At 63.3% G+C, this 25,335-nt stretch overlaps 1 protein-coding gene and 1 long non-coding RNA gene across 4 annotated transcripts in view; both read right to left on the reverse strand.

Moving 5' to 3' along the window:
• Positions 1-49: 49 nt before the first annotated feature.
• Positions 50-25,335, reverse strand: part of HES5 (hes family bHLH transcription factor 5) — a 43,542-nt gene continuing 18,256 nt past the window's right edge. The window contains exons 1-3 of one of the 3 annotated variants that reach the window (XM_039876916.1): positions 1,542-1,605; positions 1,292-1,457; positions 50-1,194 (exon numbers count right to left, since the gene is read on the reverse strand). In XM_039876916.1, coding sequence (XP_039732850.1) covers positions 920-1,194; positions 1,292-1,457; positions 1,542-1,595 — 495 coding nt within the window. In that variant the 5' untranslated portion in view covers positions 1,596-1,605 and the 3' untranslated portion in view covers positions 50-919. Of the gene's footprint in view, positions 1,195-1,291; positions 1,458-1,541; positions 1,606-20,015; positions 23,834-25,335 lie in introns of those variants that run through there. The other 2 variants (XM_039876915.1, XR_005655866.1) reach the window with 2 other exon arrangements.
• LOC120614126 (uncharacterized) lies at positions 20,016-23,788 on the reverse strand. Its single transcript, XR_005655870.1, has 2 exons — positions 23,650-23,788; positions 20,016-23,573 (listed from the first exon to the last, which is right to left on the reverse strand). It is a non-coding gene; the product is annotated as an uncharacterized LOC120614126 (long non-coding RNA).

The following is a 25,335-nucleotide window of genomic DNA, read 5'->3' on the forward strand; positions in this document are numbered from 1 at the left end:
CCCTTCCAGCCTGCCTCTGCCCGGCCTGCCCCCTCTTCCTACTACCCTCCACCAGGACCCAGCCCTTCTTCCTGTGTCCAGAGAGTCCCGCCCATGGTTGCACACCATGATAGTGCCCACTCTCCTTCACTCCTGGAGACCTGACCGCCTGGCTGCTGCCAAGGACACAGGTGAGACACACAAGAGGCTGCTGACAACGGAGAGCTAACTAGTCCGGTTTTATTGGAAGTCTGCAGCGCAGTCCCGTGGCTGCCACGTGACAGAGAGTTCAGATTCTGAGTACACAGTCCAGCCCAGCACACCCGCCCGCACGGGAATCCTTTAAGGACCCCGGCGGAGACCCCCACCCTCCCCACACAGCCCGCTGTGCACCCGGCCAGACAGCCGAGCCCGCGCAGCGGCCTTCCCCACGGCTCCGCGTGGTCCTCGCGCCCACCCAGGCTGACACCCTGTCCTATGAGGATGCACCTTGAGTTCCGCCTTCACGGAAGGCAAATGTGCCCGCGGCAGGCACGCACGCCCACCCGCCAGGCCCGCCGGCCCAGCAGCAACGCCCGAGGGAAGTCCTCAACTCCTCAACGAGCGGGGGTGCTGAGCCCCCAGCGCCTACCAATGCCACAGAACCCCGGGCAGCGGGGACTTCGCAGAAGTCGCTTGCTGAAATGCAAACACAGAACAACCCCATGGGGTCAGACACCTGGCAGAAGGTGGGCCCCGACTGTCCTAAATGACAAAGGACTCCGCATGCACATTCTCTGAGAATGACCCTTCCTGCTGGCCCGCCAGCCTGGTCAGAGTCTTCCGGGAGAGGGGGCCGTCCGAACCGGAGGTGGGACAGCCGGCTGGGAAGGCTCTACCCTAAGCGCCCAGAGGAACAGCTGGCCTTCCGGTCCTGGGTCGGCAGGTCACACTTCCCCCGTCACCATGGCCGCCAGAGGCCGCAGGCGGGCTGGCGCGCGGTGGTGGCGTTGGCCTTGGCCGGGGTGGGCGCGGGCGCGGGTGCCTTGGGCTCCTTGGTGGGGGCGCCGGGCGCGGCAGGGGGGCGCTGAAAGTGGTAGAGCAGCTTCATCTGCGTGTCGCTGGCCGCGTGCAGCGTCAGGAACTGCACGGCCTCCTGCAGGCACCACGAGTAGCCCTCGCTGTAGTCCTGCTGCAGGCTTTTGGGGCCGGCGGCGGCGGCGGCGGCGGCGAAGGCTGCGGGGAGACCCGGCGCGGTGAGCGGGGCGGGGCGGGGCGGGGCGCGGGCGGCGAAGGCTGCGGGGAGACCCGGCGCGGGGGGCGGGCGGCTCACCTTTGCTGTGCTTCAGGTAGCTGACGGCCATCTCCAGGATGTCGGCCTTCTCCAGCTTGGAGTTGGGCTGGTGGCGCGCGAACTCCTGCTCCAGCAGCAGCTTCAGCTGCTCGATGCTGCTGTTGATGCGGTCGCGGCGCATCTTCTCCACCACGGGCTTCCGCAGCTGCGGGGAGAGGGGCGTCAGGAGGGCCGCGGGCCGGCGGGGGCGCGGGCGCGGGCGCTGCGCGCCGGCGGGCCGCGCACTTACTCGGTTTTTCTCTTTGGGGCTGAGCAGCTCCACGGCCACGGTGCTGGGGGCCATGCCTGCGCGGAGAGGCGGTCGGCGGCGAGGGAGCGGGCGGGCGGCCGGGCGCGGCCGGGCGCTGCGGGCCGGCTCCTTTATAGGCGCCGGCGGCGGCTTGGCGCCTGGGGCCGGGGCGCCGCGGCCGTTCCCACACTCGGCGGCCAATGGCGGCGCGGGCCGCACAAAGGCGCCGGCCCATTAGCGCACGCTAAACTGCCTGTGAATTGCCGCCGGCACAATGGGCGCTCCCCGGGGAGCAGGTGGGCCGCGCGGCACAATGTCCGGGCTGTGGGAACGCGCTCGCCCTCATTAGCATCCGGGCCTGATGCTGGGAGCCCCGCGCCTCAATATGCTGCCTTTTCCCAGGCCGCGGGGACGAGGGGGGCAGGAAGGCGCCGCCCCTCCCCTGCTCCCTTTTCTCCCCGCTCCTCCCCCTCCCCGGGGACTTCCAGAGCCTATAAGGGAAAAGCTTTCGAATGAAGAAATGCAGAGGCTTCCAGGGGCACGGGCAACCCCCTAACAGGGACCTGCCGCTTCCCCAGGGGTGGAGGGCTGGAGCAGGCCGCCCTTCACCTGCACGGGCGCCTCCATCTCCCTGTGCACAGGTGGAAGACCGGCCGTGCTTTTAGGATCAGACCTATTGGCCTATGTGGCAAGTTCCCAGATGCCACCTGGGACACGGGACTTCTCCAGAACTAGAAAGCAGGCTGCCATGCCTCCCAGCTGAGCTTTGCATAGCTTTAGGGAGCCAGGGTATGTGAGCTGCCCAGCACCGAGCCCCACACCTAGGCAGCCCCCCAACCACTGTACCTAGAGAGCAACTTATCAGGCAGTAGCATCTGGGGTGCTCTGAACCAGCAGGCGCCCCTGCGACACCCCACCCCCCTGCCATCGGGCGGGAGTCTGACCGTGGCTGTCCACGAGCACAGGCATGGTCACTGCTCACGCACGCTGTCCCCCACACAGCCTGGTGGGCACTCGTAGGCTTTGCTTTCTTCGGGCATTTTGCCAGTGGAGGTGGGGGTGCCAGGTGGCAGACACAGGGTCAGAACAGGATGGGCCTGGCGCCCACACAGAGGCTGCGCCAGCTCAGACTGGCCCCCTAGAGACCCAGCAGAAAAACCGATAATCCTGGTACCTGGCCAGCTGAGGGTCAGTGACTCCTTAGGGGCCACCAGCCCCGCTCTGGGCCCCTGGGAGAGGGCCTGCTGGGGTCCCGCTCCAGCCAGCACAGTCAGCTTCCTCTGGTTCTCTGCAGTTAGGGATCTAGTGGTCCCACAGGGAGGCCGCAGGCCTCGGGTTACCTCCAAGGGGCAGGGCAGGACCCAGCCAGGTCCCGGGGAAGGCAGGACCTCTTCGTGGGGAGAGCTGGCTGGCATTAGGGCACTTTAGTCAGGGTCTGCATCCAGGAACACAGTTCCCGGGATGGCAGCCCATCTGGGTGTGGCTGGGAACAGAGGTCCAATCACACCCTTCCCGCAGGCCTGGCAGCAACCCACAGCTGTGAGCAGAAGTCCCCCCATCACATACCAGGAGACTTTGGGGACCCAGTGCAGGGCCCATCCGGGAAGAAGGCAGGACGATGTCAGGACAGCCAGGGAAGGCGGCCAGTGCAGAATGGCCCTGTGGGCCAGCTGGTCACCTGCCAGGATGGGCCAGGCCGGGGGCTCCCAGGGTGCAAGCTTCAGATGGCTTTGGAGGGGGAGAGAAGGCAGCCTCTCTCCACTCTCTGGTAACTGATCCGCCCCCTCCCCAATTACACCTCTCTTGAAGTGGACACAGGCCTCCGGGAGGTGGGTGACACTGAGGGCCGAGGTGGCCTCTCCGTGAGCTGGGGCTCCTCTCTGGGCGGATGGGACCTTACTGCACATTATTGGGCCTTCGGTCAATGGAAAAGGGCAGAAGGCCCCAGGGGACAAGTCGGGGACGGGCCGCCGAGGCCGTGTGCTCACCCCTCTGCTCCGCGGCCTGGAGCACCTACACTGGCTGGCACATCGGCATGGGCGGAGGGTCCTGTGGGCTGCAGTGGTGACCGGTGCTCCTCAGTGGAGCCATTTTTGCACCCAAAGCGGGGCTCGTGATGGGTGTGTCCTTGACCTGGTTACGGGTTCCCCGGTGGTGCAGTGGGTGCGGGGAGGGTAGGGTGACTTAGTTGCCTGTGTTCTCATCGCCCACATCCTTCCTACCCGTCGGGGGCCAACATCAAGGAGGTGCTGAGCCAAGGGCTGAGGAGGTGCAGGAACAGGGCAGCCCCGCGCCCACTTGGACCCTGACGGTGGCTGACTGGAGAGGGCTTGACCCCATGTGCACCCTGACCACCTGGCCGTTGGCAGAGGGAGCCCCGGGCTCTGCCCAGAAGTGAGGGCAGCACCCAGGCGGCACCCCCCATCCCCCATGCTTTAGAGGGGGCAGTTAGCTGGGGCTCGTGTCCTGCCCTGGCCCCCGCCCCCAGGCCAGCCCGCATGAGACACGTGCGGTGAGATATGGTCCCGTCCCCACTCCGTCCCCACTGCCCGCCCACCCGCAATAGGCCAGGGTGGCTGGCACAAGGTGAGGGTGGTGGGTGGGCCCTGGCGAGTCTGCCTCCTCCCTTCCCCCCTCTCCTCCTGGGCCAGAGCAGCTTTGATCCAATTTTCAGTTGTGGGAAATATGAAATGGATGGTGTCAAACCCCTGCCTGCCTGATGAAAGGCTCGCTCCCTCCCCCAGTGCAGGCCAGATGGCAATTCGGGCCTCTGAGGCACACGCCTGGCCTTTGTGGGCCGTTTAACACCGTGAATGGGGCCGAAGTGTGGGAAACTCGCTGGGCCGCCGGCTCGCAGCATCGGAGGTGAGCGGCCACACAGCCCGGGGAGGGCTTGGGAGGGGGAGGGGCAGAGCAGGCTGAAGGTCGCTCTAGGCCGGAGGTTTTGTGTGTGGGGTCGGGTCCTCATCCTTGGCTGCCCACAGCATGTGGGGAGGGGTCCTTCCTCCAGCTGGGGCTCCAAGGATGAGGGAAGTTTGTCCTGTCCACCCCCTCCCTGCCCCCAGAGCTCAGTAAGCCTAAGAGGCTGGCAGTTGGGGGCGGGGTGTCTGGAGTGGATGCCCCCCTAGAAACGGCCATCGAGGTGAGGCACCCTGCTGTGGATGTGGGGCTGCAGGCAAAACTCACGAGGGGCATCACTGTGGTAGAATTCAGGAATCCAGGACCGCAGCCCGTCCGTGAATGGCCCCCACTGCCTGCACCACCCCCTCCCCGCAGACCCACAGGGCCCCACGCAGGGCTGGCACTGGCTTCAGGAGCCAAAGGAGGGCTTCTTGGGACTGCAAGTGGTGCGGCCACTGGGGACACAGCCTGGTGGTCCCTCAAAAATGGAACAGAATGACCACGGGGTCCAGCGATCCCACCTCTGAGTGTGTCTCTGAAAGAATGGAAAACAGCGTCTCCAAGAGATGTGTGCACCCCCACATCCCCAGCAGTGTCACTCACAGTCACCAAGAGGTGGCGACAACCCTGGTGTCCGTGGACGGATGGACGGATGAGCACAGTGGGTCCATCCACTCGGCGGAATGTCACTCAGCCCCCAAAAAGAAGGACAGTCTGACACCTGCCACAGCTTGGATGGACCTTGAGGACAGTGTGCTGAGTGAAGTAAGCCAGCCACAATTTTTAACGAAGGAGGACTTCCTGGAGAGCCACATTCCCCCGCCTTCCTCCCAGGCTGCGCACCCCCCACTGCCCTCCCCACAGGCAGCTGCAGCCTCTAACCGCCATTGGCACGGGGACTTCCCAGTGCCTTGTGCAGGCAGGACTCACCTGAAGGAGACACTGCTATACCCAGCCTGCCTCTACCTAGATCCTCACCGCCACCCCCACCCGGCCTGGGATGAAACTCTCGGGACAAGACTGTGCCATCTGCAGGGGCCTCCGAAGCAGCAGGCCACCCCCAATTTGGGTGACCCTGGTCCCAAGGGCCCCCAAGCCCGGGCGTGGGGAGTAGGCAGGCTGAAGAGGGTCAGGAGCGAGGCTGGCCTTCTGGGGAAGGAGGGGCAGAGGTGCCCCCCAGAGGCACGCATCCACATCCAGGGTCACCACCTGGACCTCAGGTGGTGTGCCCGGCACGGACAGAGATGGGACCTCTGGAGTCGTTTGATGCCCTGTGCCGTCCATACACAGCTCTGCCCCCCTCCCCCCACCGTCCAGTGGCTCCTGGCGGGGCCCTAGGTAACCCCTCGTCACCAGCCAGTCATTTTGAGCATCTGCTCAGCACCAGGCAGGGGACAAACAATGGACTTCTTAAAACAGCCCTGCAAGGGAGTGTCCCTGTCCCCACTTGACAGATGAGGAAACAGGGTCACAGAGGTTAAATGACCGGGCCAGGGCCATGTGTACGGGAAGGCCGGCCCGCGATGATGGCGATGATGGCGATGCCGACTCTGCTTCTGAGCATTCCTTAGGCACGAGGCGGGGCTCAGCGCTCACTCATGGACCGGTGTGGGCTTTAGGACGAAGCCGTAAAGTGGCAGTAGTTTTTGGCCCCTTCCCCTGACAGTCCCTGGGGCACAGAGAGGTTGCCGCAGCCACCGGGAGGGTGAGAGCTGGACCTGGGTCCCCAGGAGGGCCGGGGGCGCCCGAGGGGGGTGATGTGCCTTTCCCCTGTGGGAGAGGACACAGTGATCCGCACTGCAGACGGCGGGTGGCCCGGGACAGCGGACAAAGGGCACAGCGGCGGCCTGAGGCACGCGCTGCCTTTGTCACTGTGAAGGCTGAGCATGGAGCGTGGGAACCGCCAGCTGCGCAGCTCTGCTCCAGTGGGGGTGCTGGGGGCCCACCTGAAGGCCAGGAGGAAGCCCGGGCCTCCACTCCCTGTACCCCGCCTCAGCCAGACCCCAGCTCTTGCTCTTTCCTCCTTCCTGGGGCAGCAGACGCCTTGGCTGCGAGGGGCCGGAGGCCTGGCCTCTGCCCCTGGAGAAGGGCCGGCATGGAGGCTGGGGTGACCCTCACACGTGGGAGAGCACTGAGGTGCAGACAGAGCCCACCGTGCAGCTGCGCTGAAGAGAGGTGAACGCCCTGGCCGGATGCGCACCGGCCGGCGGAGGGGATCCCCAAATGCCAAGAGTCTCGGGGCATGCATTTGGCTGCTTTTTCTTGCGCCTGTATTTTGTAGATTTTCTCGTGTAATTTCTGGAGGGGCCCACCCACATTTAGGCTTCTGCAGGGGACTCTGGGGACCACGCTGGCATCTTGGGGGGGGGGCTCGAGGCACTCAGTTTTCAGAAAGGCACTGGATTTGGGGGGATTAGAGGAAGGCAGGGGTGCCAAGGGAGGCTTCCCGGGGGAGGTGACGCCTGAGGAGGTGGGCGCGCCCCCAGAGACGAGTTCCTGGATGCAGGCTGGGCCTGGGGGTGAGCTCAGACAGGGATCCCAGAGCTCCAGGTCTAGCTGGAGAGGCTCCGCGTCGTGTGTGCTTGTGTGTGCCTGTGCCCGTGCACGCGTGCCTGTGTGCTCATGTGTGTGAGTCTGCACACACGCACATGTGCATTTGTGACTTCGTGTGTACCCTGGGCTCTGGGTACCCAGGGGCTGGCACGGGCGCCCGGCTCCTCAGCTCGGCACGCACCTTAGGGGGCCTCAGCTAGGTCAGTCCCTCCAGCCCAAACGCAGGTTGGGGCGCCAAGCCCAGGGAGGCCTGGGGCAGGGGACTGTCAGGGGTGGGTGCAGGGGCATGGTCGGGAGACCCCGCTCTGCCCTGGGCTTTCTGTTACACACATGCTACTCCTGTCTGTGCCTCAGGTCGCTTGTGGAAGATGGGTCTTCTATGCCGAGACCACCTGATGGAGGGACTGGCTCCAGGTTGCTGGAGGTGCCAAGGCGGCTGAAAAGGGCCTGGGCACAACGGAGAAGAGAGCGGTGGCCACCCCACAGCCGTGGGGCTCGCGGTTCTGACCCGAAACACGGCCGGGGCGCGCGGGACCACCGAGGCCGCGCGGGGCCCTCCACGCACCCCTGCGCGCCTCTCCTTCCCCAGCGGGGTGCCGGGGCAGGGGCGAGGTCGGAGCAGGGAGGAGGTGGGAGGATTGCCCAGGGCGCGGGGCGGGGCTGGCCGGGCAAAGTCCATTTCCAAGGCCCCGCTGGGGTCTCAGAAACGGGACGCTGGGGGTAGGGTCACACATCTGCTGACTCAATCGGGCTGCGATTGGGGGTGGGGGGGGTGTTGGACCTTGGACCTTCCCCAGAAGCTAGACGCCCACGGCCGGCTGCCCAGCTCTGAGTTCGAGCCCGGCCTTTCACGCACAGAGACCCGGGGCGCAGCGCGGTGCCCTGACCCCCACCCCTCTCCCACCCGATCAGCGCAGGGCTCCACCCAGGGACCTGACTGCGCGGCGCAGGGTGTCCGGCAGTCCGCGGGGCTCCTGCCCTCCGTGGTGGGGTGACCCGTGCACCGCAGCCCCGCCGCCTCCTGGGCCGGGCTTGGGAACCTCTGTTCTTGCGCATCCCAGACGGGCCGCAGGGCGAACCCAGGCCGCAGCAGCCCCAGCGTCGGGGGCCTCAGTTTCCCCTGTGGCCACGGGGACGCGCAGCGGCGGGCGGTGAGAAAGCGCGGGCCCAGCAGGTCTCACCGCGCGGTCCTTCCCGAACCCCGGGCCTCAGCCGCCCACGTGGCCGCGTCCCCGCCCCGCCTCCCGCGCGGCCGGGGCAGGGCCGGGTCGCGGTCCCGAGCTGGTTAAAACCCCCGCGGTGTCAGAGGGCAGCTCGTTCCCAACCCCTGAGGGCAGACAAGCCCTTTATCGCTCTATTATAACGCGGAGCCAGATGGTCTTTTGGGAGTTGCGCGCCCCCCGCGCCCCCCTCCGCCGCCCTCATTCATTCAGAGGCAGACCCCGGCACTAACGCCGCCGCCGCGGGGCCCAGGCACGCTTCCGCCGCCGCCCAGCGTGGGAACGGCCGGCCCGCGCGGACCCACAGCCCCCGCCTCCGGAGCGGGTCTGCTCGCTCGAGCCCCGGGGGCGGGGGCGGGGCGCGGAGGACTCCCCGCGGACCCTTCCAGGGAGCCTCCCCCGGGGGACCTAGGGCAGGGCACAGCTTCCTGGTTTGGGGGACCAAGGGCGCCCTGCTTGCAACGCGGGCGAGAGTCGAACCCGCCCTTGTGCCTTCCCAAGGATGGTTCTTACATTTTCAAAGGGTCGAAACAAATATCCAAAGAAGAAAAATATTTTGTGCTGGAATTCAAATTTCAGCGCCCACAAGTCAACCGTGATGGTAACAGCCAGGCGCTTTCCTGGTACAAGGCAGAGCTGAGCAGGTGGGACAGACACACCCAGGACCCTAAAAGCCTTAGCGTAGGGTCCTTTTCAGGAACCGTTTGTCCCACCTGCAGCCTGGACTGGCACCTGAGCAGGGTGGGACGGCCACACCGTTAGCTGTGTTAATTGCTGTCCTTACCACCCCCTGGGACTTTTCCCACCCACCCTTCTAGTTTTGGGGGCTGCCGTGGAACCCTACTCAGGAGCGGCCGCCTTGCCCAGGCTGAGCATCCTCATGCCCATTGCACAGGCGAACAAACAAGCCCGCCTGTGCCCACGGCCAAGCTGCCAGCTGGTGGCTGAGCCAGACTGCACCCTGGGTTAGGGCAGACGGGGCAGCTCCCTCTCCTGCCAGAAAGGACCAGGGTGGTCCCTCAATCCCCACGCCAGCCACCTGTTTCTTCCGGGGTGCGGGAGGCGGGTCTTCCCCTTCACACCCACTGGGGTCTGTGCTCTCAGAGCAAGTCACCCTTCTGCACCCGAGAAAGACCTGCTTTGTCCCCGCGGCTCCCCCTCTTCAGCCACGTTAGCTTCTGCACAACCTGCCAGGCTCCCTCCGGGGGGCCTGCCCTGGCTGCCCCAGCCCCCGCCCTGCACCGGCTGGGGCCGCCGGGCCCTCGGGCCTGCCCTGGGCCTCGGTTTCCCGTCTAGCTGTTGAGGGGGTGGCCCGGCTGACGCGTAAGGGCTCCCCTGCCATCTGGTCAGGGCAATGGCGGCTCCCCAAACCGGCACGGGGGTCGGGGTACCCTCTTTTCTTGAAGCGTGGGAAATACAGAGGGGTGGCAACCCACGGGCAGAGGGCCTAGCGCGACCAGCCAAAGTGCCCCCTGGGGATCAATCGCCTGGGAAGCCAGGGTGGGCGCGGACGGGACCTGGGCAGCTCGGGGTGCTGGGTGCGGAAGTCCCTTCTCTCTGCCCCATGGTACTGATACAGCGTGTTTGAGTCCCCCCAAGTCCTGGCCCCCCCATCCCGGCCTTGTTGAACGCTCTCCATCCTGTGATGGCTGAAAAGAGAGAAGAACCCAGCTCTGGGACCCTCCGGGACTGTGGGACCCACAGGGAGGGGCTCAGCTCCACGCCCCCCATGGTCATTCCTTCCTGTTCCTTGGGCCGCCAGCTCCTCCCACGAGGAACTTTGACATTCCCTTTGGGTACTCACCGGGGCTTCCACCTCCTGTGGTTGACAGCCCTCTCCCCAGTCAGGGCCAGATGTCAGGGGCACAGGGCTTCCAAGCCAGCGAGGGGACCCCTTGGTGAGGCTCAGCACTGACCAGCAGGGAGCACCCTGGCCCATGGCCCAGAGTACACTTGATGCTCCCCCATAAAACCCAGCCAGACCCACTCAACCAGTGGGACCCGGCGCTCGGTTCAGACAAAGGCGAGGGGGGCTGAGCCAGGCCTGGGACCCCGGCCGGGCACGAGCTTGGGGGAGCAGACAAGATGAAGGCTGCCCATCCCCGGGCCGGGCACTAACTGTCCACTTGACGTGGTTACTGTGTGCCAGGTTGAGTGCCTGGGGTGGGGAGTAGGGGAGGAGGTGGGCGAGGGCATTGCACATCCAAATCTGGCCCTTCCTGCTCTGGTCGCCCCCCGAATCCGGCGCGAAGAAGTGGCCTCATCTGCAGTCTCTTGCCTCCACCCCCAGGACTGAAATGGCCCCTCGGGGGCATCTAGTAAGTGAACATCTGCCCGCTGGGCTCTGGGCCTCCTGGGGCAGCCCCCACCCACCCGGGAGCCCACCCTTAAGAGACAGTGAGGACAGCCCCTGTCACCCCCCTCCGGCCTCCGTTTCCGTGTGTGGAATCGGGGGGTCTCGGTGGTCTCCCCGGACCCGATCAGCCTGGTGCCACACGGGAAGGCGCAGGGGTGCTGGCACAAAGGGGGAGGGGCTCTTCCCAGGCAGCAGCCTCGCGGCCCTGCCCCCACCTAGCCAGGAGGGGAATTCGGGCGGGAGGCCACTCCGGGTGGCTTCCCACACCCCGCCCCCCACCGCCAGGGACATTCATCCCGCACAAAAGGCTCGTGCCCAGCGACAAACTCATTCACACGGCCACTGGCTTTGTGTGTGGAGCTTGGGGCCCAGAGGCCATCTGGGGAGCAGCCCGGCACAGCGGGCAAGGCTCCCGAGGCCGCCTTTGAAGGTTGGGGAACCGCAGCAGCTCCCAGCAACGCTGGAAGGCGGCACATCTGGCCCCGCCGTGGTCTCCTCGTTCCCACAGACCCCTGGCGTCCCCCACAAGCTGTGGCCCTGACCAGGGAACAGAAGGGGATGCCCGCCCCCCCCCCCGTCTCCCGCCTCGGACCGCAGCCCCTGGGCACTCCCAGCAGAGGCCCTGGGGAGACGGCCTGGGCCCCGAGCGCCAGTCTGAGACCAGACACCGCCGCTTAGTGGCTGGGCCTCAGTTTCTTCATCTGTAAAACGGGGCTAATATCAGTTCACCGCCTGCACGTGCTTTAGGCAAAGGAGGTGGAGAGAGGCGGAGCCCTCGGGCCACCTCCGTGTGCAGCTGCTGGCACTCACGTCACGGTCACCTGAGTCCCCAGCCTGGGTCTCGCTCGGCCCTTGGCTCTGATCACCTGACTTCTTTCGGTTTCTGGGTTGGTGACGCCTGCCCGAGTTCTGGGCCACCCTGCACCCAGAACCTGCAGGGTTCTGGGGCCAACGTGCACTGAGGACTGTGTGACCTCATCAGACCGCTAGGCTCGGGTCTGCCCCCTGCTCGGTGGCACAGGCGTGGTCCTGCCTCCTCCTCAGGATTCCGAGTCAGTCCAGGGAGAAGGTCCTGCTCAGCCTGCGTGCAGCAGGTGCTAAATAACTGCTCCGTTCCCTGCTCGCCCTCCCCATCCACGCCCCCCGAGGACCTCCAAGTGACCTTAGTCCTGGACTGGTGCGAGTCGGCCCAGCTGAGGGTGCAGCCCATGAGGGACAGGGAGGAGCGCAGTCGGCCCCAAGCAAGCCCTCCCACTGACCATGTACCCGAGGGCCGGGGGCCTGGACCACCAGAGGGCTCCCCGAAAGCCCGCCTGGCATGGGGGGCCAGTTCCGAGTCTGGGCAGCTGGGCTGCAGGGGGCAGGGAGCAGGGGATCCAAAAGTCTCTCCACTCAGGGGCCCCTTCCTGGCCCAGGGACTCGTGGGGCCAGGGCCTACAGGCAGCATCTCCGTGGAGGTGCCCCTGCCCCCACCGCTGCTGGGGGGCGGTGTCCTCGAGAGGGCGTCCTGCCGGCTGAGATAATCCCGGCTTTTGAGAGGCTGTGAGAGGCTGGCCTGAGACTTTCCCACAGCCCCACATAAAGGCTGGCGGCCAGCTGCTCTCCCACAAAAGGCTCCCAGCCCATTCAGGGCCTGGAGGTGGGCGGGGGAGCAGAGGCACGACGCTGTCTACCTGGCCACCCCAAGCAAGGCTTGCGTCCCCAGGGGCGGCTCCTGCCCACTGTCCACCGAGGGCCCGGGAGGCCCCCACGGCTGGGCGCTCGGAAGCGGTATTCTACAGTCACCTGGCTAGCCACCTGCCCTGCCCCCATCGGCCCGGGGCTGGCTCAGTGCCTGGGCCCATCACTCATCCTGGCCTCCTGGGAGAAGGGTCTCTGGGGGACACTTCCCACTCCCGCTGCTATGCCGACCCGGCTGCCTGCCCCCTCCCCGCCACACACCCCGGCCTGGCCTCACCACCGCAGGCACACTCCTCTGCCCCCAAGCCAGCCTGGCCTGTGCTGTGCTCACCCTCATTTACTTCCATGATCCCCACCCCCAGCCCACCTTGCACACAGGTGACAGCTGGGGAACATGGGCGAGGCCTCCTCCCTGGACCTCAGCTTCCTGGTCTGGGATGCAGGACAGCACTGCCTCTTCCCTGGGCTGGTGGTGGCAGAGACCCCCAAGGCCAGCTGTCTGAAAATGCCAGGTGCTGGGGGAGCCGGGCCAGTGGGGGCAGGGCAGGTGGCTGCCCCCTGCAATTAACTGACCAGAGCACCTCCCTGATGATGACCTTATAACAGACGACCCGCCTGGGGAAGGGAGGAGGTCGGGGGCCTTCCTGGAGGAAGTGGCAGTGGAAGCCTGGCCTTTCAGAAAGCAAGGAGGAGGGTGGGATTTCGGGGGGCAGGGGCCCTGGCCTGGTCAAAGGGGACGGACCCCTCTGTGCAGCCGTGGTGGCAAGCACCCCTTCCTCGGTGTTGCGTCCACATGTGGCTTCCACGCCCCGGGCTGACTCCGCAGCCACTTTTGTCACCCATCGAGTATGCCCAGGCCCAGCCCCCCCCCCAGAGCTCTAGTCAGGTGTGAGGAGCTGGGGGGCCCAGAGGAGGGGCCAAGCGGGGCTCAGGAGGACAGGCAGTGACCAGAGGGTGGCCAGTGGGGACGCGTGTCCTGTGCCTGGAGGACAGGGAAGTAGGGTCAGGGAAGGATGCTCAGCCCCCAGGAACGGCCACTTCCCCTGGCCCAGCATCCTGGGCAGGCGGCGGACCGCTGGAAGCTGCTCTGTGAGGGCTGGAGGGCAGAACTCAGAGGCAGGGCACGTTCCGGCTGACGGCCCACGTGTGCCCTGTCTCACACGCTGGGCGGTGGGGGCGCGTCACTACCCCAGCCCAGCGGCCCTGGGGATCAGCTTTGTCCGACCCCGCCGCAGATTGGCTGCGGGGCGTGGGAAAGCGCGCGCACCCGCGGCCCCAGCGCCTGCGCTGCATAAAGGTGCCGCCACCTCCTGTCGCTGCCACCACCTTCCGGCCACCCTCCCGCGCCACGTGCTCCGGCCCGCGCGCAACCTGAGCCTAGGGTCAGCCCCCTGCCCACCCCAGGTGAAGACTGATCCCGGGTCCGGGGCAGCGGCCGCGCGGGCGCACGCGGGGGAGTGGGGGCTGGGCGGGGCCCGGGGACGCCCCTCGCCAGGTCTCCGCTCTCCCTCCGGTTCGCGTGGCGCCGGCTCAGCTCCGGGCTGGGAAAGCGACATCGGGGAGATGGAAGTGGCAAAATCCCCGGTGAGCACTGAGCCAGGCCTGGCAGGGTGGTGAAGTCGGAGGTGTCACCCGGGCTGGGCGTTCCGGCGCCCTGGTGGCCCCTGCTTCTCCAGCTCGCTCTCCGCATCCCTGGCCGCGCCGCCTCCTCCGCGAAGCCTTCCGCCCCTCCCCCTGCACCCCGTGCGGATGGAGACCCAGGCCCAGCTGAAGAGCGGCTTGCAGCAGAGACCCCCTCCGCCGCCGGAGCAGCCCAGCCTGCAGCCCCGTGGGGCGCCAGCTGCTGGCAGCGCCCTGGCAGTGCCCGGGCCTTCACCCTGGAGGAGCGGTCCTGGCGGCAAGGGCTTTGTGTGTCACCAAGTGGTGCAGACTGTCCATGGCAGAGGGGGCTGGGGCAGCGCCTCTGGGGGTCCAGCTCTGCAGGGAGGGCGAGGCTCCTGGTCACCCCGCGCCCGGCCCGGCAGCTGGACTTCTGCTTCTCCTAGACCAGGAAAGCACCGCCGGAAAAGTGGGGCCGGGCTCAGGGACGCTGCGCGTTTGAAGGGCACGGCTGGTGCTGGAGCCCAGTGAGGGCGTGGGGCCCGTGCGGGATCCCGGTGAGGTGCAGGCGAACCCTCCGTGGCAGATGAGTTGCCCCCAACTCCTACCATGTATGCCTCAGAGCTGGGTACGGTGCTCCGAGATGCTGCTCAGCAGCCTCTGCCTGGGCCTCTGGCCCCTCCCCGGCCGCCAAGGGACTCGGGGCCCCCGTCCAGGTATGGGAAGGATCGGGATATCCTGGCTGGACCCCTGCCCTGCTGCTGGCCTCCTCCCTGGAAATGTGCTCCAGCCTAGCCCACGGCCCTGGCCCCCAACAAAGGGGGTCCCCTCAGGGATGCTTGGAGCCAGACTGGGCTCCTTTCCTCCCCTCCCCCCCACCTACGGAGCCTCCATTACGGGAGCCCCCGGGGGCCAGGCACTGTCCTGGGTTCTTTAGCCACTTTCCCCATAGCCTGGAGGCGGGGGCATCATCGTCCTCAGTTCACCCACGGGTAAACCAGGGACGGGGTGCCCAGGACACAGGGAGGCAGGGGCAGGCGGTGCCCCTCAGCCATGGGATACTGCCCAGACCCCGTAGCCCCGCCCTGTCCCGCCGTGGCCCCTCAGCGTGGACTGAGCAGAGCAGGGGCGGGCCTCCCCCAGTGCCTCTCTTTCTGGTCCTCCAAGCCTCACTCCCGTTCCCACGCCCGGCATAGCGCTTCTTCCAACACGGCAGTGGGCTGAGGTCACTTGGTCTTGGGCCCAGCAGGTGTGCCTCGCTGAACCCGAACCAGGTAGGGAGCACCCTGCATCTGCCTGGGGCAGGGCAGGGGGCGAGGGGCCATTGTAAATTGAGTGGGACCTCAAACCCACACCCACGCCCTCCCTGATGGTGTGCGGGCCACAGGTGGGAGCGGGGGAACCAGAGCGCAAAGCCCGGTTTTGGCTGCCCCCTGGTGGCCAGGCGCAGGTAGGGGCGGACCCCGTGGGCGGGCTCTGTGCGGGGGCAGAGCAGGGCCCGGCAGGGCGGGGAGGGTGGTGATGCGTGGCGGGGAATGCCCAAGCCAGGCGGGTATTTTACCTCTTCCAGCAAAGGGGTGGGGACATGCTGGAACCCAGACGGGAAGTTTCCTTTGGGTGAGAGACCGGAGAGGGACAGTTCAGCGGCGGGGCGGTGGCCGCCGCAGTCCGCAGCCCGCCGTCCCATCGCAGGCGTTGCTGCCAGACCAGGTGCAGCTGCATCACCTGTCCGGGCGGCGCCGTCAGCGGTACCTCCCTCGAGCTCCCCACTTCACTCTTGGGGTTCTAGCTACCTCCTCCATCAGCATGTCCCCCCTCTGTGGCGGTGGCAGCTCAATGGCTGACCCCGTGTCCATAACCTGGTGTGCAGTAGGCACTTAACACATGTGGGTTACACAGAGCATGGCTTCCGGGGGAGGGGGGTGGCCAGGAGCCCTGCACTCGGGCGGGGGGTGGGGGCAGCTGGCTCAGGGCCTCCCAGCTTCCTCTCGGGCACAGACCCTCAGCCCTGGGCGGCCACCTGGTGCCCAGGCCCGTCTCAGGCCTTTGCCCTCAGACGGGGCTGGGCCCGGGTCCCCGCGGGTGCTGGGATGGGTGCGCGAGTGTGCGAGCTGCATCTGACCAGGGCGCGCCACACGCCAACACTCAGCTTCATTGTTCAAGGTTTGCTTTGCAAAATGCCATCTCCGCCCGCATTAAGAAGACGGGCGAGTTTGTAATTCTGCTCTTGATCTCTCAGGGGAAAAACGTGATTCCGGTTCTGGCGGAGAAGGGGCCGTCGCAGGCGGGCGGGAAGTGCGCGGTGCCCCGGGGCCCCAGTGCTGGGGCGTTTTCTGCTTTGGGGCTGAGGCGGTGAAGAGCTGGGCGCAGTCACCAGGCCTGGGAGCCGAGGACTTTTCGAGCAACTTTTAACAACCCCCAGATGCAAAGCACCGATTCTGAGTGCTAATCGCTTTTTCTTTTTTTTTCTAGTTGGACTTTTTTTTGGTTGAACTTTTTGTTTTGAGATAATTCAAAGAAATTATGTAAGAAATAGCACATCTGTTTCCTCCTGCGGGTAATGTGTCACGCGCTCGTGGGGCCGGGCGGGTGGCGATGCCATCGGGTGTGGACACGGGACGTTCTGTCCCCCCCAGGGCCCCTCCTGCTGTCTCTAAAAAACACTTTATTGATTTATTTCCAATTGTGATCCAAACATACGACACGTAGGATCTGCCACCTTGACCGTCTCCGGGACTGTCTTCGGCTTCCCACACTGGAACCCTGTCCCCGTGAGACAGCAGCTTCCATTCGCTCTCCGGCCCCAGCCCCTGGCAGCCGCCGTCCTGCCCTCCGTCTCTGTGGGCTCAACAGCCAGAGTCGCCTTTGTAACTCTGCTCTCTCTGTAGTTCAGGGACCGGACACGAGAGGAATCACACAGCTCGCGTCTTTCTGTGTCCGCCTCGCTCCGCTTAGCCTCAGGTCCTCAAGGTCCACCCATATCCTATCAGGGGCGAGCGCTTCCTGCCTTTCTAGGGTGGAGCATATTTTGTTTATCCATCCACCCAGGCGGCTGTGAGGTCGGGGGTGTGAGCACAGGTGCCAGCTGTGGAGGCGGCCCTTGGGGCTGGAGTTGGATCTGATTTCATTTCTGAATTCCAAAGTCCAGGGCTGAGGGGTGGGGCGTGGGATAGAGGGGACGCGGGGTGGAGGCAGATGGAATGTCCAGCTCTCTGGCAAGAGCTCATCGAGGCGGTCACGGTCCCCAGGGCCTGACCCAGTGGCTTGGTCTTTACCAGCTGTGAGTGTGACAGCTCTGGATCAGCCTTTTCTTATCAAAGAAAACATGCTGTTTCAAAATTCCACAGAAAGCAGAAGGGAAGGCAGAAAGCAGAAGCCAGAGCCGGGGAGACGCCCGTCGCCCCCACCCACCGCCCCACCTCCGAGGGAGGACGCCTGCCTGGCCTTCCAGGACACACAGAAGCCGGGGGCGCAGGCAGGCACGAGTTTCCTCTTGAGCTTCTGTCTCTTTTCAAGTCTTTTGGCCTCCCTGTCTTCCTGGCTGTGGCTGTCCCAGGCCAGCCCACCAGAGTCATGCTCCAGCGTGATCACACTGCCAGGACATCTCCGGGGACCTCGCCTGAGTCCCCCTGCAGCCAGTCTGCTGGGGACACGCCTGCCTCCGGGCGGTTAGGGTGCCGCCCATCAGGGGAGTAGGACCTGCCGTCCTGGCGAAGGGGTGTCAGACAGGAGCCCTGGGCCCCGGGGCCCTGGGGGATCAGGCCGTGCTCTGGAGTGGGTGCTGCCTGCAGCGGGGCCAGCCCACGGCGGCCGAAGCGGCCTGGAGGCACTGAGCTGTGTGTCGCGTCTGACGCAGGAGTTGCTGTGTCCTGACGGTGGCTGACACCCGGTCGGCATGTCCTCGTCCACGTTGTCGGCCCTGACGTTGTTTACTCTGCCCGGAGAACGCCAGCTCTCGGCCGTCGGTGGCCCTCACCCACTGTGCCGTGTCCAGTGGACCGGTCCCGAGGGCCCACCATGCGCTCGGCGCTGGGGACGTGGCAGTGGGCGGGGAGGGCGCTCCGTGGCCTCGGGAGCCTGCACGTTGGAGACTGTTGGCGTTGAATCACGTCCCCCGCCCCAAGTGCACATGTCGAAGCCCTCGCCTCCAACGTGACTGCACAGGGCTTCGAGGGGGTGATCAAGGTTAAATAAAGGAGGGACCCTAACCCGACTGGACTGGCACCCATAAAAAAGAGGCACCAGAGACCTTGATGTGGACCATCATTCATTTACAAAACATGTTTACAGAACTTTTAATTTTTTTTTTTTTATTTTAAGTATACACAGTTAAGTTTTTCCCTTTCTTTGTTTCTTTGGGAAAAAGCCCCTTTTCCTCAAATCCAGATAATTCCCCTGGAACTGGTGACTCAGGTCCTCTGGCTGTGGATAAGGATCACCGGTCCATTGTAGCAGAAATGGCTTTAGGCCAGGTAGGGAGGGGAGGGGACCTTTAACCCAAAGGTGTTTTTTCTTCCTCTTAAGAAATTCACTAACCAAGCCTGTTTTCCTTCACCTGCTGGAAAGACACGTCAATAATGGAAACACAAGTAGATAAGTGAGTTAAACAACAAGGTCATATCTTCTCTTCCTCGTCTAGGGACAGAGGTGGCGTTTCGGCAGGAAACCCAAGACCCCGTCCTGACTGAGGCAGGGAGGGAAGGAGCTCCATGAGACCCCAGAAGTCGGGGCTGCCACCCTTCCCGGCGGGAGGCAGACACAGAGACCTCCTGTCCCTCAACAGCCATACTAATAAGAAGGGGTTCATGGCTCTTCGAGAAAGGATAGGCAGGAAAGTTAGATGGGGGTTTCGGGTCCGCCTGCAAAACGGCGAGGTCATCCTATTCCAGAAAGGGCCTGACCCCGCTCACCTACCATTAAGCCAGCCAGAAGGCATTTGGGGCTAAAAGTGACTCATACAAGAAATGAGTCCGAAGAAAATCAGGTGCTGGTTTCAGCTAGAGCCTCGCACCTGCGCAGTGAAGACCTCAGCGACCTTCACCTCACCTGAGCCTCGTTATGCCCTCATTATAAATGACGCGTATGCCCGGGGCTTCGTTAATGCCACTATAACCGACCGAACTCTGGGACCGGACATGCACAGAAAGCTAACGACGAGTAACTGGGTCCTGTCCCTCTTAGCTGTCCATCGAGGGAGTCACTCCTCTGAGAAAAGTGACCGGCCGCAGCCAGTAGGGGCAAAAGCGCAGGAGGCTTTGCCACTGGGCCCGCGGCCCGGGCTGCCCTTCCCTCCTCTGGCCACTTCCCTGTGTGCAAGTGTCCTGTTGCTTCCGTTCCCCTTCCAGTAAAGCGATTCCCCCCCCGCCCCGCCCCCGCTGCGTCTTGCTCAATTCTTTGCTTGAGACAGCAAGAGCCTGGACAGTGCGTCGGGGAGGGGAACCCCACCGTCGCCGTGTGCACGCTCAGAGGAGAGGCCGTGTGAGGACACAGCGAGCGGGGAGGTGACCGCAAGCCAAGGACAGGGGCCTTGCAGCCACCCTGCCTGCCCGGCCCCTCCCAGGCGGTCCCCACCCCGGGTCCCAGCACTGCTGATCTGCGTGCTCTCTGCCCAGAATTTCGTGCACGCGCAGTCCCCCCGCGTGGCTGAGAGGCTCGTCCGCGATGCTGTGTCAACAGTCCGTTCTTTGTGTGGCCGAGCTGCTTCCCGTCACAGGACTACCTTGTGATCTGTGGACCCCTTCACTCATCCCAGGGTGCCCGGGGGTTCCCGGCACTGGTCCGTTGCCGGGAAAGCTGCTGCGAGCTTCTGGAAACGAGGCTTGCCGGGGACACAGACTCTCATTTCCCTTTATTGCTCGCCCAGGAGTGGAAGTGCTGGGTCCGATGGTGGGCGTGTGCGCAGCTTCGTGACAGTTTGCGGAGCCGCGGTCCCCGGTGGCCGTGCCACTCTGCATTGCCACCGGCAGTGCTGAGATTTCGGGGGCTCCACAGCCCCGCCAGCACCCGCCATGGTCTGACCTGGTCTCAGCCACTCCGATGGCTGGGAAGCGGTGTCCCGCTGTGGTCGTAACTGGCATCTTCCCGATGACAAATGACGTCGAGCGTCTTGACATGTGCCATCTGTGTATCTTCTCTGGCAAAGAGCCTGTTAAAACATTTTGCCCATTTTTTTTTTTTAAGAAAATGGGTTGTTTGTCTTCGTATTAAGTAACCATAGTTTTAAAATGTGTCTTTCAGAACGAGATATGTTTGCTGTGACTTTCCTCCCACGGGTTTGTCTCTTCATTTCCCGTTTTTTGCCTTCTCAGATCCCCAGCACGCTTCGAAAGCAGACGCCCGGTCGGATGACATCATCCTCACCCATCCCCGTGTCCCTTACGGTCCCTACGTTTTGGGTCCTATCGAGGAAAACAGATTTCTCCTACGTTTTCTTCCGAAAGCTTTAGCTCTTACGTTGAGGCCTGCGGTCCCTTCGAGTCAGTTTTTGCACGTGGCGGGCCCCCCGTCTATGCCGCCTGCCGGCGATTATTTGTGAAAGATGACGTTCGCGCTACGGAGTCACCTCGGCGTCGCTGACGAGACTCCGCAGACCCGACGCGGCCGGGCCCGTTTCCGGACGCTCTTCCGTGTTCTCCACCTGTTGGCACGTCTGGCGCCGGCTGCGTCCTGGCCTCACGAGGCCGGGCCCCGCCTGGCGTCCTTCGCTCTCACGGTCCTTCAGGATGCTCTGAGGCCTGTTTCACATACATTTAAAAAATCACCTTGCGGATGTCGACGCACGAGCCCGCTGGATTTTTGTGGGGGATCCCGCTGATCCTAGAGATCGATGTCGGGGTGGTCGTCTCAGGGGAATGCGGTCCCCGGGGTGGGAGCTCCCGCCGCGGTCGTGTGTCCGGTCTCCCTTCGCCTCCGTCGGCAGCGTCCGTACCAGGCTCACACCCATTTTGTTAAATTTATCCCTAATCGTTCCGTGTTTCCGCTTTTCTAAATTTCAAACTCCCATCTTTATTGGAAGAAACGTGGGCCGCGCGCCCTGCGGCCTCGCTAAGGGAGAGCACAGGGCCCTCGCGGACCTTTCGCGGGCCTTTCGCGTGCGGGGTCCCACTGTCTGCCCGGGAGGAGCCCGCTTCCTCCCGGCCGGGTCCCTGCGGGTCCGCGGCTTCTCCCCGCTCTTTCTGGCGGCCGAGGCCCAGGTGGAAGCGGCGGCGGCCGGAGCCCTTCCTTGCTCCTGATGGCGAGAGAAAGCACGCAGTCTTCACCGCTCGGTGGGAGGGGGCTCAGGGTTCCCCCCCGACGCCTCGGTGGATTTGGGGGGCTCCTTTCCTGTGTAGCTCCCATGTCTCTGGGACCTGGTCATTTCCGATCACCATCCTGACTTCCATCCTACCTGTGTTTTATATGTAAAGCGGGTTTCTTCTAGGCAGCCCACAGCTGGGTTTTGGTATTGTATCCAGAGAACCATCTCTGCATGGCATTGGAATATTTAGACCATTCACATTTAACGTAGTTTCCTATATGGTCGGATTTGGGTCTCTCATCTTGCTAATTACTTGCTGTTCTTTGTTCCTTGGTTCACGTTTTCCTGTCTTTTTTCTTTTTTAGTGTTTTATCCGCGCTACGGGTTTATTAGCTATGTACATCTTTGTTTTGCTTCTTTAGTGCTTGCTATAGAGTTCGTCATACGCATCTCCACTTATCACAACCCACCTCCAAATGATGGATCCCGTTTGATACGCGACGTCAAAGAATCTTCGGCTTCACACTGTGCCGCCCTCCCCCACTCACTCTCTGCTCTGGTCCGATTTCATTTCCACATGCAGTAAAACATCGCGAGACACCTTTGCCTTGAGCACGCTCCTGTTCCTAAACTCAGTTTTTAAAAGGACAAAGAGACGCCTCACGGTCACGCGTGCATGTCTGTCTCCTCCCGCTCCGTATTCCTGCGGGCAGCGGTGCGTTGTCGCCTGGCACGCACTGCCCTGTGCCTGAAGAAAGCGCTGGAACGTTTCATGCCGTGTGAGTCTGCTGCGGGCGAGTTACCTAAGCTTTTGTTTTCAGTCATGAAACGGACATCGTTCCCAGTCTCTATTCTGCTTTTCATTTTGGGGGGCGGTTTCGTCGTGCGTAGAATTCTAAGTGGAAAGTGTCTTCCGGCGTTTCGTGGGTGTTTCCCACTGTCCTCCTTGCCATGTCCACAAAGTGTGCACCATTGAAAAGTGGGCTCGGTACCGCTTCCCGGGCATCGGGTCGTGCTTTTCCCGGCTGCACGTCCTTCTCGTGTGTTCTTCTCGGGGTCTGTGGATCTCCCTGGATTTGTGGGCGCACAGCTTTTTTTCAGATTCAGAGAAATTTCACCCATTATTTCTTCGACTATTTTTTCTGTTCTTGTCTTTCTCTGTTCTTTTATGACACTCCAGTTACGTTCGTGTCACACCCCTTGGTGTTTCCCAGGGGTCTCGGAGACGGTTCATTCCCTGCCCCCCGCTTTGTGCTCTTTGTGGCTCATTTAGAATAGTTTTTATCGCTGTAGCTTCGAGTTCACTGTTTTCCCCTTTGAAGCGGCTAACCTGTCGTCAGTCCTACCGTTATGGGCTGACCTCGAGAGTGCCATGTGCATATGTTACAGCCCTGAGCCCCAGTACCTCACCATGGGGCTGTATTTGGAGATAAGGCCTTCAAAGAGGTAATGAAGGCTAAGTAAGGTCCTATGGGAGAGATGCAATGCATTCCGGCTGGAGCCCTATTAAGAATGGAACACGTGGACACGCCGAGAGACACCGGGCATGTGTGTGCACAGGACACGGCGAGTAGGTCGCAAGCCAAAGGGCAGGAGTCTCAGGAGAAACCGACCTGCGGACACCTTGACCTTGGACGTCCAGCCTGGAGAACGTGCGACCATGGCATGGGGTCTGAACCGCCTCGCCCGCGAGGTCTCGTCACGGCAGCCGAGCACCCCGAGGCGCCCAGGCGGCAGCTTCCACGTTCCTTTCGTGTCTTCCGTTTTTCTCATCACGGGTGTGTTTTCCTCGAAGAAAAGGTCCTGACGGCCGTTCTGGGATTCCTCGTCTGGCGATTCCGTCCTTGCTGTCATTTCTGGGTCTACGTCTCCCGACGTATTTTTTCTCGGTCGTATTTTGCTGCTTCTTGGCAGAGCAGTGATTTTTGATGGGATTCGGATGCTGGACACTGTGTTTTTACTTTCTTATTCTCTGAATCTCATCCAGACTGTTCCGCTCGTTCTGGAATGCAGCTCCGTTGCCTGTGGTTTCCTTTGATCTTTGGGTGGCTCGTTTTTGAGCTCTGCTGGCGCACATCTGGACAAGCCTGGGCTCTAGGGCGCGTCCAGCCGGCCTGCGACAGCAGGGCCCTGGTGGGGTCTCCTCCGATGGCCCTAGACTCTTGCCTCTGGCTGCTCAGAACTCAGGTATCTGCCAGGCCTGTGGGGGCTCTGCAGCCATTCGGGTCCTAAGGCTCATTGTCTGGCATTTTGGGGTCTTACGCTTTACATGCGGGCCTTGTTTTTCCGTGAACGAAGGGGACCCTTTACAGATTTCTGGAGCGTTTGGCCCGTGTGGCTCTCTCTTTTTTCTGGAACCTTGCCTCTGATTTCCGTCTGCTTGAGGGATCCCAAACACGGACTTCTGTCTCCTTCACTCAGCCAGACCGCCGGGCTCAGGCTCTGCCTCGCTGCCCCGCAGCCCAGAAAGAGCCTCGAGTTCAAGGCTGGAATGTGGAAGGCAATGAGCGCGCTGCCCTGCCCTCAGGCCCCGATCCCAGGTCCACCAGTTTCTGAAAATACCATTCATAGTGTTTCTGCTTCTCGCTTCTGTGGCAGAGGTTAAGCGCAGGCGGGTTACGCCACCATGGCTGGATCAGGCTCCCTTTCGATGACCGATAGATATTCTGTTACTGTAAAGGCTCAGATGTGCGTTTCACGTGCGTGTCCCTCGCAGTCAGATGGGGGTGTTCACAGGGCGTGATTCCTGGGTCGAATGGTCAGTGGTCCGAAAAGCCTAGAATTTACTTCTCAGCTGCCTTCCAGAAAGCCTGCCCCCGTGTGCGGTCTGTTCACCGCCACAAGACTATCGGGCCTACTGTGTGCCCATCTCACACTCTGTGCGCCTTGGCAAGTCTGCCCATCGTGTCTCCTTGCTCCCGGCCAGCTCTGCTATTCCTTCTTCCTCTTTCCATTCTTAGATGTCCACCCTCATCTTCCTCCCTTCCTGGCCAATGGTCCCTGGGGGGTGACGCCCAACCTGAGGGTGAGGGCGTGGCAGGGAGTGGTGGAGTCCCACACCCCAGAGCCTGGCTCGGGGGTCTGCGTGCTGCTGGGGTTTCCAGAGCATTCCCGAACTCTCCCCAGAGCTCATCGGGCTGATCACAGGGTGCGGGGGTGCCCCCACCCCTGCGATGGAAACCCCGGTGGCCTGTGGGCAGAGGAGAAGCAGAGGCACCTCGACCAGGCCCTTGGAGCTGGGGACGGGAGCCTGTGCTGCTGCCGGTGTCACGAGGCTCCCGAGCCCCTGGGTCCCTCCTGACCCCGCCCGGCCGTGGGACACTGGGGTCTGCGTGGCTGGCTGGGGTCATGGGGGATGGGCCCCCACCTCGAGTGCTCAGCCCCCACCTGAGCCCCCACAACAGCACCCCGACTCTCTTCGCCAGGGCCCCCAGAATGGAATTAGGCGGTGACCCCGAGGACTTTGGTGCCAAGGCAGTGCCCAGAAGGGGCTCCGGGTCCGCCTGGGCTGGGTGTCCGGCTGTCGGCTCACGGGAGGCTGGTTCTGGGCGCTGGCAGGGGCCTGGTAGGGCCCTTAGCGGGCTGAGGAGCTGGACACGCACGTTAGGGCTGGGACGTGTCTCAGGAGACGGAAGCCACCACGTTTAATTGGTTTTGTGACCTCACAGATGCAGAAGGCCACGGGGTGCCATGCCTGTCCCGTGAGCCAGGGACACACGTGATATAGAAATGGGGAGCCGGGGGCTGACTCACCCGGTCACCTAGGCACAAGGGGAGACCCAGGTGGCTACCTCCCACCCCTGCCTCACCAAAAGCTGTGCTGCAACGCTTGGCAAAAGCGCTTACTTCTGAAACCGCTTAAAATTTAGCTTAGCGGCGCGCTTACCTGCCTACCATTGGACATGCTTTGCATTTTGGTGGTAAATTTGGTACGGCGCGCCGGGGCGGGTGAGCGGCGATGATGATAACTTGAAATACCAAAACGCTTTGCTGCCCTGCCACCTGGCATACTTGCCTACAAATGGTAAAAAGAAAAGAAAAACGCCGCGCCGCTTGCTTTCCAAAGCATACTGCTTTAAAACACGCGCAGCGCCTTTACTGGCGTAAAAGCCCGCACCCGCATGCCACAGCGGCAGGCTACCTACAAAACGGCATGGCTTTTGCCTTCCAGCTTTACCACACACATTACCGTACAGCAGCGCGCTTTGCTGCATGAGTCCGCATCCTAGTTACACAATTAGCAAAAGA

Source organism: Pteropus medius, unplaced genomic scaffold (genome assembly GCF_902729225.1).
Source record: "Pteropus medius unplaced genomic scaffold, Ma_sr-lr_union100, whole genome shotgun sequence".
In the NCBI taxonomy this organism is placed as follows: Eukaryota; Metazoa; Chordata; class Mammalia; order Chiroptera; family Pteropodidae; genus Pteropus; species Pteropus medius.